The 16,102-nt window shown below is 34.4% G+C and overlaps 2 protein-coding genes across 2 annotated transcripts in view; one reads left to right on the top strand and one right to left on the bottom strand.

Annotated features, from left to right (window-relative positions):
- The window catches only part of LOC134540305 (uncharacterized), a 404,904-nt gene that overhangs the window by 353,655 nt on the left and 35,147 nt on the right, over positions 1-16,102 (top strand). The window lies entirely within an intron of this gene.
- On the bottom strand, positions 4,802-14,066 carry LOC134539996 (gastrula zinc finger protein XlCGF57.1-like). Its single transcript, XM_063382410.1, has 4 exons — positions 13,987-14,066; positions 12,201-12,272; positions 10,717-10,888; positions 4,802-10,197 (listed from the first exon to the last, which is right to left on the bottom strand). Exons 1-4 carry the CDS (start codon positions 14,029-14,031, stop codon positions 8,753-8,755), a joined length of 1,734 nt encoding a protein of 577 aa, XP_063238480.1. The 5' UTR covers positions 14,032-14,066; the 3' UTR covers positions 4,802-8,752.

Genomic DNA, 16,102 nt, shown 5'->3' on the forward strand with positions numbered 1-16,102 from the left:
TGATTACAGTTGGAATATCATTTATTACATATTAAAGAGTAGTAAAGACAAAATACTACTTTGCGGAACACCTAATACCATGAAATTGCATTTGCAAATTTGACTGCAAACGTGTATTGTAAGATAATTAAAACATATATACCACGCATTGCTTGACAAGGCCTAAAATTGTTCTGACTAAAATTAAACTGTCAATAATACTGCGAAAAATATATATATACCGATAAATGGCTAAACACACAGCATCGGATAACATACACACTTAATTCAAATATTTTATGAACAAAAGCAAATTTTTTTAGATGTTTGTTTGAGCTTTATTTATAACATTGTAGAATGATAATGTTACATTTACTAAAAACTAAAAATAAAACTATTTTTGCAAAACTCCGTTCCCTCGGAGAAACCCCCGGAATGGCCACCGCATGGGGAGCCCAAGAAAAGAAACGGGCTCCCCATTTGGAAGCCACCTGGACGGATTTTTTCTGTTCCACCCACCGTTTCTTTGGTAGCCTGACTTGTTACAAGGGATTGTATTCCTACCAGAGAAAATGCCACCATTTCATCTGGGCAATCCGCCTTGGAGGAGCCGGGGCGCGAACCCGGGTCCTACAAGTCACAAGGCAGGCGCTCTACCCCAGAACCAGAGTGGTAGAGCGGAGACTTGCAGTTTTCTTAAAACTGACATGATGTTATTCCACGAGTTTACTATAGTTTCGTGTGTCATTAACACGTGCAGTAACATATAACCTCGGTAACGAACAAATTTATGTATTCTTATGTTCTTCGTTCAGCATGAATTATGTAATTTCATAACAGTGAAATGTAATTTTTACACCTAGTCTGGAAATTTTTTAGTTTATTTTCTGCAAACAAACTTACAGTCCCACTGTACAATAATTATATAGTACTATAGACTAGCAAAAAACTGGTAAAGTTATTTTCAAATAAATGTTAGATATTATAAGACTGTGTTTAGTTAAAATATATATGTGCTTACAAGCATAAAGTTATTTTTTTAACATTTTATTTATTTGGTTTTAAAACTACAGAAAAGTTAACTTTTTTATATCACTTATTGTTTTGTTTTACCGTGCTTAGTATGCGCAGCTAATACTGGAAAGCTATTCAATTAACTGTTTGCAAATAACTTTAAATATTGGAGGCACTGGGGAAACACAAAGCAAAATGGTAACACTATTTTGTAGTGATACAGTTTTTTCATGTAGATGTAAAATTTAACAAATATGTAAGTTTAGATGAATATTTATGTTTCTTTACAAAGAAAATTTACGGCGCACAACGGCAAACAGAATAACTGAACGATGAAACTGAACAGATAAAAATTGAATAAACAACGGCTATACAGAGACGCACAGGTGAACCCAGCGATGTGAATAAACATTGATGACAGCACAGACGAACACCGTAAGCAACAGTTGAGCGAAAAAACCAACAGATATTTTGAAAACCACAACGATGATAGCGCAGTATATGATTTCTAAGAGAATAGTTGCGACGTTTCGGGAAAGAGATATATTCCCTTCTTAAGGCACAAACAGACTGAGGTTGTCATGACATACAGTTTAATGATTAATGGCGTATGTCTGAAACTACACCTTGAATTAATTTATCTATTATTTAAAATGTTGTTTGTCAGTGGAAATATTATTTAATGAACAACACTGAATTTGTTGATATTCACGTAGATACTGACTTTCTTTGAACAGATTTGTGTTTTGTTTGTTTACACTTCTGTTAGCAAGGCACAGGTATTAGTTCAGAGAAGCTTACTCGAAAGAGGAACCTGTTTCTGTAACAATAAGTGTCAAGAGCGCAGTAAAAAAAAAAAAAAAAAAAAAAGGGGGGGGGGGGGAAGTAGGGATGACAGATTTATTTAGACAAAGAATTTTATTTTACAAAAATTACAATGGCAGGAATTTCAAAAAGTACTTAAGGTATCGTCAACTAACCTAAAACTGTATTTCCAAGCATTATCATTGTAAAAGAGTTTCCGGAGGAGGGACTGGCTTCTGCCCTTCCTTTCCACAAATACTGTCTACACCCATGGTATATGTGTAAACAAAATCACATGTAGTTACACGCACTAGTTTAGGATATACTCAAAAGTCGTGAATTAAAATTTAGGAGACAGTAATATTTGATAGTTGTACTTATAATATTAAATGTCAATAATTTTTTCAAGACATGTGATGATAGCCTACATGGAGTACTATAGTCTGAACTATGTATTTGTACTGTTATGCAATAATCGTACACTCACGTCTGTAGCATAAGTAAGGACTGGAAAAATTCGCGTATTCAATTACCTCCAGGATAGACTCCACGATCCTGTGCATACTAGAGCAAACGTCACCTGTTCATTGGCTACTGACTCGTGAGGCGTCTCAATTGGGAGACTCGTGATTCGATACTGCTTTGACTGAGGGTCTATAATTGGCCCACACTCCTCCAGGTTAACAGTGAACTAATAGCAGAAGTTGCACAAAGGTACAACTATTTGCATTTCAGCATATCGAGAAATGAATCCGCGAATTTTTCCGGTCTCTAAGCATAAGGAATCACTACAAGGCAATCTGAAGATGAGAAAAGATACACTATCAAAGTTTATGGACCGAGTCGTAAGGCACTATATTCGTTTTCCAGAGTACATAGGTTCAAATCCCTACTGGTAATTGTCATATCATTTGGCGTGAAACGTCTTAAAAATCACAGCGAAACATATGGGTACCAGAAAACGTCTGACAAAAAGGTCTGTATCATATTGCTTTAACATTTTCCTAACTATTTAAGCTTCGGCCTGAGACGCACTTAAGTCTTCCTTACCTAGACCTCCCAAATACACTTAGTTTTAGTTTAGGTTCGGAAAAAAAAATTCTGTTCAGTGTAGCTCACGACTCAGATGTGATAGTGCGGTGATTCGTGTGATTGTGTATAGAGAACTGACAACACTGGGCAATACAGATTTTACATTCACCAAAAAACATTAATTTTGATATTATGCCTTCGGTATCTCATTTATCATATCACAGGCTAATGTTAAACAGAATTTTCGTCAAATATTAATTGAAATGATTAGTAAGGTAGGTACAATGTGTTTTTTTTTTTTATACAATTACGCTAAAAGTGATTCGCTGACATAGAAGTTTCACGTGAAAGCAACGGCCGTGAGTCTCGATACAGCCCCACCTATTTTTTCTAGAAAATTGGTAGGATGGTTCCGTACTGTAGGTCATGGCTTATTACTTTCACATTGTCGCGCTACTGTGGCGTCGTGTTTTGCCGTCTGCATTGACCTCGCTTCATTACAGTATTTCTAAATGATTTCTCAGTCATTGAGGCAGTTAAAATATAGGTCTAATTTCACAAGTACTTAATCAGTAAAACTTAAACAGCAAACGTAAATCGTTCTCAAGTGACGTATAACAAATATTCCGTATCCACAGTTCACAGGCTGGAAATGCTGTGATTGTTTTTTTTTATCTATTCTTAATGGCAATTGTTTTTTTTTTTTAAGTTATACTTCTTTAGGCGCGTTATGATAAAATGATGAGAATGAAATTTTAAGATGCGCGCGCATCACTGTAACACAAAATTAACAGGTTGAAGCTGCCCGCTAAACCGCTCATTAAGTCTCGAAAAAAAGCTACCAACAAAAATAGAAATAGAACCTCTATTAGTCGCGCATGTTGGCACGCTCGTCGCCTCTGATCACTGTTTTCATATTTATAATATTTATCGACATGTTTCTAGTTTCTACATTCACAACACGTGTTTTAGTTTCATTTATTAAATTATATTAAGTAGTGATTTAAATTGAATATTTTATTTAATATTATTTACTATTCGTAAATAATAGTAAAAATAATTGTGCCTTTATACTTTTTCATGTGCTCCAATATAATTGAGGTTAACTATCAGTATGTATTATTTATTGATATAAATTAAAATATTATTATTTATTATAATTAATACTAAATATTATTACATTATTAATGTTAAATATTTATTTTTGGTTAATTAATATTTACAAAATATAGAAATAAATCTAATAAAAAATTTGTGATAAAAATTAAAATCGAACATCAAATTAAAATACTAGTTTTTAATATTTATTATTAAATTGAATAAAAAATAAATATTTATAAAAATAAATGTACAAATTTAATAAAAACGTTTTGATAAAAATGGAAAGTGAATATTTAATTAAGAAAATTATAAATATTTAAAAATTGAATAAACTAAAATTAAATTTTTGAATTTATTATAAAATTTATTTTCTTTTAAAATATTAAATAATCAATAATAAAAATTAAGAATCTTATAATATTTAGTACAAATTATGTCATATATATTTATTATTCTCTAAATTTTATTTATTTAATTTTTCAAATTTAAACTGAACTTTTAGAACTTTATTGACTATGTTGACTATCTTTTTCCAGCCCTAAAAACATAATTCTGGAATCACGATACCCTGTAACATCCCGAACATGACAAAAACACCACAGCCATTAAAAAGTAAGGTAGTAGTGAAGTCAGCCCACGAAAAGTGAACCCCAATAGCCCATCAGAAACATAATAAGGGTATTATAAATGATGTAGTAACTTAAAAATATATATTTTTTTGTGAAATCATTAATGCTTAAGTTTATTTTATTAAGTTTTTGATAGACATTACATAAAATAAACTCAATTGAATTGCCACCTCAGTAGTATATACCTAGATGACTATACACCTGATGGTGATAATCTGTTGTGGCATTTCAAGCATATGATATAAATAATGCAATATTTTACTTTCTTAACCGTCGGTTGTCAAGGAATTGTGATTTTCAGTCACTAGATTGCATTTCATTTCAACTTGTGGAGTTAAAACATTAATTAGAATAACAAGACTTTGTATGCTGCTTATTTATAAAAATTCTTTCTAAGATAATATACATACTTTTCTCATGTCGTTCGAGTATTAGGACTGTATGGTCATGTTTTAACTTATGGTAGTTTTCCGTCGCCCCCAGGCGGAATTATGTCATTATGGTAGTCTTCCAGTATGGCAGTCTTCCATCGCCCCCCGTCAAAACAGGTCGGAAAAGTGCCATAATTGAAAACTACCATATTGTTATTTTTACAGATCGTAGTTGTAAGTACACAGTGCTGCTTCCTATAACCAATTTTTGGAAACATTTGTTTATATTAGTGCGCGATCTATTGAGTTGATTTATGACTGGAACTACAGAAAGTAACTGTCAGAAGCACTATCTGTAGTCTTTTAAGTTAACCTATGAAACAGCTAGGGGATTAAAACTGCTACCTAGCGACGTATTCTATAAACTACAAAGCAAAGCAGCTGTACTCATTCCATGGAGTATATAAGGAAATATGGTAGAATTCTGCCTCGTCCTTTTAAATTATGGCAGATTTCCGTTATGTTACTTTTCCGCCTTTTTCGAAGAGGCCAGGCGAAATACTGTCATTATGGTAGTCTTCCGCACCCCCAAGAGACTTACATTGTCTGACTGTCTCTCCTTTGTTCATTAGTCTCCCTCTCCACCATCGACCACCCCACTCCTGAGCATTGCATATTTTTCGTTTATGTTACGCTCCAAGTCATCGGCTAGACTTAAATCTACAGGCTCTTCTCATCACCGCACACACGTTCATGGAATGCCTTGTCATTAACAGTGGCTGTTACAAATATTTTCTCCTGTGAAATAATTGGTGTTTTTAACATTTTAATTTTTTTTTTCATGACAACATCCGCCACATTTACCACATGCAAAAAGTCTGAGCATGCTGGACTGCCGGGGAAGACTACGACAACACTTTAGAAAAGGCGAGTAGAAACTTTCTTCACGAGCCACAGCCTTCGGTGGCTAGTAAATTAGTGTTTAAGATTTGGAGGACTTGCCTTGCAGTCGAGTACACTCGTTGAAGAGATAGTATTAACTATAGTTTTCTTGAAAATTTAATGTTAAGACCCATAATTGAATAAACAAATTTTACTTGCAACTGGTAAATAGCCGTTGAAGTCATCAGCTTAGTTTTTCACAGTTATTGTTTGTAGAAGAAACTTATGCAACACCACCAATAATGCTAAATTGTACTTTCTCCATGATGTACAATGTCAACCTATTATTTATTAACAAATAAACAGCTGAACTTAGATAATTTGCTAAATCTACTTAAATTGATTAAAAAATATATGAACAAGTCTTTCAGTACGTACTCACCAGTCATGTGTGAACATCTAACCTCGGTATGGAGAAAATTCATGTGTTATCATGTTGCAAATAAACTTATAATATGAAAATTGGTAACAAAATTTAACGTAGAATTAATGCAGAGCGTGATAAACAGACAAAAATTGTGTGTTTCCACTACATTTCTTGACGTGAGACATATGCGTATTTTCCACACCTGCTGCTAGAATTTGCTGCTGGAGCAGTTACGCCGACTACTGAATCATTCTATTTGCAGAACGAAAGCTTAGACTACATGATGAAACGGCTCCAATTGCAGCAAGAAAGTCTTAAAAATTACTAAACACCGGCTTTGGACCTGATTTTCGAGGTGTAGTATTAAAATACTGCCAATCTTGTTAAAATTCATTAAACAGTTAATACTATAAAGTTTCCCATCGGCTCTGTGAACTTTAGTTTGCTCCATTTGCCACAGATGGCAGCATGGTGGCAACACATTTTTATTCCATGCGACTTCCATTCCATTCACGAAATTACTCTTACTAAATGCTGTATACCAAGAATGAAGATGTTTACACATCAAAAAACTTACATGATATATAGGTATATATGTATGAAAAATCAATACTACATTATTCAATAAATAAAACTGCCTTTTTTTAAAACTTTTTATATCATTCTCTTCTTACAATGGTAGCAATAAAATAACAATTAAACATTGATTAAAATTACCAAATATAAAACAAAGAAAATATTATACATTAAAGCTTGCTTCTAACAATACAAATAATTGTCAGAAATATGTTTGGTTAAAAACTGTAGCACAAATTTGGTACAGTTTCAACATGACATGAATTTTTCACCCTTTTGCCTACATCAAAAATTTAAAAACTGCCCAACATTAATGCACTGTTAACTATAAATGAGGCAAGGACTCCAACCAGTGGCTTTACAAAAACAGCCAAAATATTCATTAAATGACTGTGGCTAAATATTATAAGAATGATAACATGATAATGTCTCATCAACAAACCATACTTCTGTACTGATATAGCATATAGGTAAATATATTTTCTTAAATCATTTGAAATTGTAAGAAATCTATTTGTATGATTAAAAAGACATTAAAAAATACTAAAAAAAAAATAACATACCTTTACATATATTAGTGTAATGGCTAAAAAAAAATATATATATAAAAAGATATGTAGTAAATGCTTGTAGCTTAATTACTACACAATTCAGTATTTAAATGAATTGCGATCACAAAAAAAATGAATATCTACAATATAATTTAATAAGTTAATAGGCAATAGTTGTACATCCTCAGATTTTAAATTATAATGATTTTTGTATTACTGCTAGTAGATTACACATGCCATTGCATTGCATGAACAATACATCTGAATAGAACAAAATATAACGTTGGTAGCAATAAAAACAAATGGCAGATTCCATCCAAACTACGGTTTTCAATTGTAAATTGTCTAGGATATCTTCCTGAAATCCTACCCTGAACTTTTACCAATATCTCTTGCCACTTGTCACCAATACATATTAACCAACACTCAACCATTTAAACTCTGACATCTTAACAGATATTTTGACTACAGTTTAACCCGTCTACCCTGATGTTTCACCACAATCCTGGCTGTAACTTCTGGCCAAATGCCTTAGCAAAACCATTCCATTCCACGCCCAACATTGTAACTATATTCCAATCCCAGCCTTACGCCCGACTGCCGTACTGCTCTAGTACCATAGTACTTGGCCGTTCCCAGCTCAATTTACAGATTTCCTGCTGCCACTTGACTGACATCGAAACACATCAATACTCCCTCAATGTTAAAAATTATACACACAACCTCTAGAGTTGGCTTAATATGTAAATAATATTTTTTTTTTTTAAGAAATCCAGCTATCAGACATACAAAATAAGTACCCATCAGACAAACTCCAGTAAAAAAAACTAAGCTGAAAGCCAAACAAACATGATTTACATTAGTTTCACAAGAAGATGCCAGCCTACCTCCCATATCTGCACTGCTCTTGACTTTTCCATGGCACTGTTTTTCATATTAACAGAACAAAATTAAAATAATAAAAACAAGTGTCTCAAAAGATTAAAAAAATATAATTGACTAATGCCTTAACATATACACAAGACATTAAACACAGCCATTTATAGTGTATTCTGACTGTAATAAAAAAAAATTAATTTTAGTATATTCTCAGTATCATGCTGATGAATTAATTAACTGTTACATACTGTATACCCTACAGCACTACGAAGACACTTTATTTGGTGTAGAGAAGAATAAGAAACCCTAATTAAAATTCTATTTCAGTTATCACAGATATATTCACCACTCTTTTACAAAGTGATCTCTCCCCAAGCATATAAAGTGTACAATACTTGCGCGTACTCAGATCAAACAGATGTGTTCACGTGAACGCACACAGCCTTACATTCCTACCCACTTTAGGAATCGACGACAAGGACTCGCAACCGATCTGCCGAACCTCTCTCATGTTTTCTCATCAGTGTGAACGAGGACGTGCTTATTCAGCTTCTGCTTCAGAGTAAACGTCTCCGGGCACAGAGGGCACGGGAACGGTTTCTCCCCCGTGTGCGTGAGTACGTGCTTGTTCAAGTTCCTCTTTTGCGCGTACTGGGCCGGGCACCGCGGGCACCGGAAACGCTTCTCGCCCGAGTGGCTGATGAGGTGCATGTTGAGGCAACTCTTCTGGTTGAACCTGGCCGGGCAGATGGAACATGAGAAAGGTTTCTCCCCCGTGTGGATGAGCATGTGCCTCTTCAGGTTCCCCTTCAGGTTGAACTTGCCGGAGCACACGGTGCAGGAGAAGCGCTTCTGGCCGGCGTGGTTGCTGAGGTGCGAGCTCAGGTACGCTTTCCGTGCAAACTTGGCGGGGCACACGGGACACGCAAAGGGCCTCTCGCCCGAGTGACTCAGCAGGTGGTAGTTCAACTGGATTTTCTTTTTGAACATGGCCGGGCACATTGCGCACAGGAACGGTTTCTCGACGGAGGTGCTACTGACGTACGACTGGTTATCTTTGCAAGAGCACTGGCCGGGGCAAACGGGACAAACACACTGTTTTCCCGAAGTGTGTTTCAGCATGTGCTTTTCGAGATCGAAATCACGACTGAACTTAGCAGAACACATAGTACACAATAAAGGTTTCCTGCCCGCGTGCTTTAGCATGTGTAGTTTGAGATAAGCTCTCCTCACAAACGTCGCCGGACACACTGAACATGAGAAAGGTTTGACTCCGGTGTGAATGATCAGGTGCGTGTCAAGAGTGCTCTTCTGTGTGAATTTTGCCGGGCACATGGAACAAGAAAAAGGCTTTTCGCCTGTGTGAGTGAGAATATGTCTCATCAGGTTGCCTTTTATAGCGAACTTGGCAGGGCAGACTTCACACACAAAAGGTCTCTCACCGGTGTGGCTGAGGATGTGTTTGTCTAAAGTGTTTTTCTCTCTGAATCTCGCTTCGCAAATGGCACACGCAAAACGCCTTTCGCCCGAGTGAATACGGATGTGCGAGTTCAGATTACCCTTGTGTTTGAACTCAGTTGAACAAAAACAACACAAGAAAGATTTCGGGGTACAGTGGGTTTGGACGTGTTCTTTTAAATTGTCGTTCCTAGAAAACCTGGCCGAGCACACTAAACATACGATCCCATCATCCTTGCTGTCGCCGGCTCGACTGCTGGCGCTACTGACGTCTGCAAACTGCGCCGACCTACTCTGGCAAGAGGTCTGTTCTTCGTCTTTGACCGAGCCCAGTTGAAGCTGCTCCCGCCTTTGCAGCTCCCTGTCGAACCCAGCATAATCCATTTGCTGGAATACACCACAGTCCGTCCCGTCAGCACTTCCGCACGATGCAGCGTCCAGTTCTTCTTCATCCTTTTCATGGTTGTAGAGTGGTACCACGCTCTTTGGAGATTCTAGTGCAAGTCAAGACAACATGAAACACCACATCAGCAGCTTTAACTGTGTTAAAATTACAAAATAAAAAAATTAAAAATATCTAGATTTAAGTAGATTCGAACCAAGTAAATCTTTAACTTTCCAATCGGCACAAGATACTAGTATGTGTATTCCTTTTGGAAGGATAGCTAAAAGTTCAAATGTAAAAATTCATTCAAGTTAAAATAAAAAAAGTTGATTTAGATTCCAAGAAAAAGTTTTTTAACATAATAATAAAAACAATCTCATTATATAGCACAGTCTCTGATGATGAAATGAGTCTTCTAGACTAAGTGCTCAACTAGTATTTTGTTTTAATGCAAACAAATAGAATTCGGAATTGTCTCATTTATGTGGGTATAGCACACAAATCACAACTCAAAATAACACTATGAGATCAGTTAGTGGATCAAGTGCCAACTGCATTAATAATTAATTTATAAAACTGCGAGGAAAAAAGGCAAAGATGATGTCGACCAAGAAACAAGGAAACATACCATCAATTTTAATCTCTTCCCCTTCTCTTAGGCCTTCTTCATCGATGATCACTTCAACCTTCACTTCCGTAAAACTCTCGGTCACCTCTTCAGGTTTCACATATTTAACATCATCATCAGTCAGACTGCACGTTGATGAACTAGCCAACTGCTGATCACTGCTCTCGCCCCACTAAAACCACAGAATAACAGAACAAACAATTTAAATTATTAATATTAAAAAAAAAAACACTTGGTTTATGCCCCAGAACTGTAGACATAAATACATTAGTGCCAGCATTCTTTCTTATTCACCATCACCCCATCTTCTACATAAAAAACACGACACTCATTCTTTAAGGAAGTGTTTTTCAAGTTGGCACTTTCAACTATTTAAACAGTATCAACTTTTTAAAAAAAAAAACTCCTGATATTTACAACTATATTTTAAGATTTACCACTCGCAGGAGCGAATCCAAGGGAGGAGGATGTTAAACGGGGAATGTATCTCCTCCCCCCCCCCCCCTCCTTCTGGATTGTTTGACTTTTTTAATTTATAGTTTTAGTATGCAAACTTTGAGTACATATTAATGTGTTGTTCTAAAATGTTAATGTTTTCACTACAATTTTTAAACATAATGCTTAAACCAAAAAAAAAAAAAATCAAAAATCTCAGTTTATGAAGTTTAAAAGCACAGTCCTTTATATGAATGGAAGAAAGAGACATTACTTTTACAAAATTAAATTAGTGAAATTAGTATCAATTCACTATGTAACATTACAGTGTCATCCCAATTACCATTTTTAGATGGAGTCTGGAACCACCCCTGACCACATAAAATATTTCATACAGACTACTTATTACATTAGCCAGAGATATAGAAGCAGATATAGAAGTTAACTTCAAATAATTAGGATAAAATCATGTTTGATAATGGCAATATTTCCAGCTTAAATACTGAATTAGCTACAAATATTCTAGTATTTTCTGAGACGTTACATATGAAAATGTATTTAATTATTGTCAAGGGAGGTCAATTAAGTTTTAAATTTTTAACAAAGACTTAAGAATCAATAGTCTTGTCCTAGTTAGAGATGTTAGATCCATATAACTGAATTCCAGTTTGCACTTTACAATACCACACTGACTAAGATTCCAATAATCAGTCAAAGAATCATCTTTTCTGGTATTCTATATAATTATTGGCAAGACGTTTATCGAAATTCCATGGTTAATATTATTCAATCATAGACATTATTTACCGAACTCAAAATCAGATTTGAATTGTATTTTTTTAAAGTTATTAGTTAATTTTTTTTTGAAAATCATAAACAAAAGAGCCAACTACTTAATTTTTTTATCAGAAAAGATTAAATAAGTTTTGCCATGCTACGTCAAGGTGTCACATCACACTAGTCTCCACCTCCTAAAAAGTAGGCATATATAAAATTTACTTTGTTTTGGAAACCATTTTTAGAATGCTTAATTCAACTTTCACACATACCAAATAGTTTACTTTCTTTCCACCAGACTGAGTCATTTCATCAGCTTCCAGCATAAGTGTCTCATCCATTTCCTGGAAGAAAAACACTCAACACTGCATTAATACCATAAAAAAAAACACATAAACCCCATCCCCCTCCTTCACAAAATAAAAATTTGTACTGAGTTCCTGTCACTTGGTAGTTAATAAACATGACCAAGTACCAGTGTGCCCCAGACTACAGAAATTTGATGTGTGATACAAACACACACATACAGGAAACTATGAGAGGCCGGCTGCTGTTTTGTGGACTTCTCTTTTGACAATTATTTTCCTTTAAACTTTAATGAACATCAACTCGTACTTATAAAAATGAGTGAAGTTCAGCATTTGTAACATTTATGTTTTTTTTTTTCCACCCATCCCAACACTTTGAGGCAATATCCAAATTTAGTAAACACAATGCGTAAGATAGATGCTGGGAATATCAGAGCAATAGGTATGAAGTTTACGAGAAGATGAAGTCGTCAACAAGGTTGTGCTGAAGTAATTACAACCTGTACATTCTTATGGTACAAGTGTGGGAATGGACATTTTGGATGGGGAGGATTCACCTGCTTATTTTGTACCCGATATAGTTGCTGAGGAAATTAAATTGTAAATTAAATACGAAATATACTTTCAGTATCTTGTTCTATTTTATAATTTGTATTGCTGAAATATATTTTACAATACCTGAGAAGTTAAGGTCATAGTAAGTTTAAAAAAAAACTATAAGAAATTAAAATATACAAATTAGATACAACATACTAAACCAGGTGGGATTGTAGTATAGAAAATACCATAAATATTATATGAATGGTATCATGTTATGTACTAGAATAAGTAGGATAGTATACCTACGTTACGATATCTAGGTTGTTAAAATCAATTGGAAAATGAATATTTAAATTATAAAAGTGGTGTTGAAAAATATACACTAGGCTGGGTTATTGTACACAAAATGATACTGCGGGAAATATAACTTCGGAATCATGTTCTATACTTGAATAGGTAGAGCTGTAGTATAGAATATGATACTCAAAAGTTACTTTAATAAAGAAACATACTTTGTGCAAATCAAGCATGTGAATGCTCTCTGCCCAAAACGCCCATGTTCCCACGATTGTCCCATAAGAATGTAGGGGTGGTTTTCTAAATTATTTAAGTACATAGTAATTATATCATTTTTGTGTTAGTCTATACTGTATATATCCTGTAAAAATGTACCCTGTTAAGTCACTGCTTCACAGAAGTAAATATGAGTAAAAAACGTTGGTTACGTTAACAAGTATGCTACATTAATATCTAAATTACAATTTTTTTACATATTTTAATGTTGCAGACCTAACAAACATTCCACTTGTAATCATTCAACGACCTTCCTAGAAGCCAAGACTCCACCCATTTATAAAAAATGTGTTTTCTATTTGAAGTCAAACATTTTATAAACATTTAAATGTCCCGTCGTGATTTTGTTTTCTATTGGTTTATACAAAGTTTCTGTGTGCTATCAAAATTATTGGCCAGTATTCATTTACACCAAAGGGTCAAAATTACATAAAAGACAACACGTTTTATTATAACACATGTCAGGCCCCTAACTCCGCCATTGAATGACACTCAGGGCGAAATGTCTATAGGTAGGCACCAGGACGCTATTCATAAACGTTCAGGAAAACTGGCATTACAAACTAAGATGCTTTCATACGTCAACAGCAAGCATTGATCATCCTTGTACATGACCCAGACGGCAAAGATTGCTTACCGTCTGTGAATCAGGATAAAATTTCGAGTTTATGGATTCTGACATCAACCACCCATACCACCATTTACAATTTTTTACTTGCAATTGATGCTATGACCCGGTGGCCCTTGATGTTTCGTGTAGCCACAATTTAGAAAAATTATTTAATTTTTATTTTAGGTAATGGTCTACGCTTCTGCCAACAACAACACATAATTTGCTTCTTCTATCATATTCATCTCAACAAATTTTCACGCAGTATAAATTTTTACACACATACCTTACCCAAGACTCGAACCTAAATCCCTAGCTCCGTAAACCGGTGTGCATCCGATAGCGTTGCAGAGTTCAGCACAGAATTAAAAATATAGAAGCATAATGTTTAATGTGAGCCATATCCACCAATACAAAGAGAGAAGGATGGAAGAAATAGTTTAGCTGCTCAGTTCACTACATTAAAATTAAAAATAAATAAATACATTTTTATAATTGTTACTATAATATTTAGAAAATTAGAATTTTTGAAAAACAAAATGTTTAATTTTTTTTCTATAGAGAAGTAAGTTTATTATGAATGCCAAGAAACTACACTACAGTATAGTAAGCAAAAAGAAAATTAATTTTATTTCAATTTTGAATATTAATCCTAATAATTAATATTTAACTAACATACATGGTTGTATATTTACATTTTTTGTATTGGAAATAAACTCAAATGATTTATTATTTGGAACTCACAAGAATAAAGTTATATGAAACACTTTTTATAGCCCTATATTCAGAGAGCCACTGCTCATCAACTGAGTCTATTGGGAGCTAAGAAAATAAATAAATAAATATACTATAGTCAATTTTTCCAAAACAAAATGCAGTACTTTATAATCATGTTTATGTTGATAATTCACGTTTATAAAACATAAAACTGTCAAAAATGTGATTTAAAAGTGTTAATTTTTTTCACTGTGCGAAAATTTAACGAGTGAAAACACGTACAAGAGTTATGTTTTTTTTTGTATTCTATTAAAATTTTTAAGTTTCATAGGACAGGAAGTTAAATCATAAATGTTCAGGAATAAATTCAGTAATTGGAAAATACTTTATATAATTAACTACTTCTGTGCTAAATGAACGGCTACCTCCGTAGCCTAGTGGGATGCACACCGGCTTACGGTGCGTGGGGTTGTGGGTTCGAATCCCGGGTAAGCCATAAGTGTCAATATACGTACGGATAGTTCATTGATGACACAATAATAAAAATTACTTCGACCAAGAAAACGCTTCTAGTGCTCGTTGTAAGCGAAAGCCAATAACCATTCAACAAATTAAAAAAAAAAAAGATTTAATGTACTAACTATAAGGAAGGAAGGTTGTAATTTAGTCATTGCAGTACACTGGTACATTGGTAGCCATGATTAAAAACATTTCATCTTTAATTTGAAATTTTGGTTAATTATCGAAATTACAATACATTTTATTTTTCAATGTACGAGCAGATTAAAATTATGTTTTGTTTTAGCAGTTTTACAAAATTTAAGCTTACTTTAAGCGTATTTCTTGTTGTCATAGAGACAGATTGTTAGGTATTTTCCTGTTACTTTTTTTCTTTTGCAGATGCGCGGTTAGTGATTTTTGAATGAAATTAGAGGGACAAAAAAGTCAGAAAATGTAAATACGTTATCACTCGGCATTATAGTTAACAGATGTGAATGTTTGATAAATTACAGGGACTCTGAAAGAATGAGCATGGTTCATTACTATGAACATTATATTTTGAATTTTAGTGATTAAAAATGTTGGAGAAGATCAAACGGAAAGATACCGAAACATCGTAAGTCAGTGTAATTAAGTTTTTATTATTTTGATGCTCTTTTTTCGACTAGAGTTATAGCAAGTGAAGATCAATGGTGCAAGAATTGAGCAGTGGCGTAGCAAGCGGGTGGCAGGGATGGCCCCCGCCAGGGGCGCCTGAGCAGGGGAAGGGGCCGTTACCACGACGGTTTCGCGGTTACTGACCCTCCCCCCTCTCTTTTAATCCGTGAAGGGGCCGCCATTTCCAAGTCTGGCCAGGGGCGCCAGTCACTTTAGCTACGCCACTGGAATTGAGCATGCACATAAAAGGCAGAGTCAACTGCACTGC

This window comes from Bacillus rossius, chromosome 16 (genome assembly GCF_032445375.1).
Source record: "Bacillus rossius redtenbacheri isolate Brsri chromosome 16, Brsri_v3, whole genome shotgun sequence".
In the NCBI taxonomy this organism is placed as follows: Eukaryota; Metazoa; Arthropoda; class Insecta; order Phasmatodea; family Bacillidae; genus Bacillus; species Bacillus rossius.

Excerpts from the sequence above, each read along its gene's own strand:
- LOC134539996 (XM_063382410.1), bottom strand. The coding sequence starts at position 14,031 with ATGTCAGAATCCATAAACTCGAAATTTTATCCTGATTCACAGACG. Across the intron at positions 12,273-13,986 it reads TTTATCCTGATTCACAGACG|GAAATGGATGAGACACTTAT; the intron begins GTAAGCAATCTT and ends TTTTTCTTCCAG. Across the intron at positions 10,889-12,200 it reads GAAAGAAAGTAAACTATTTG|TGGGGCGAGAGCAGTGATCA; the intron begins GTATGTGTGAAA and ends CTGTGGTTTTAG.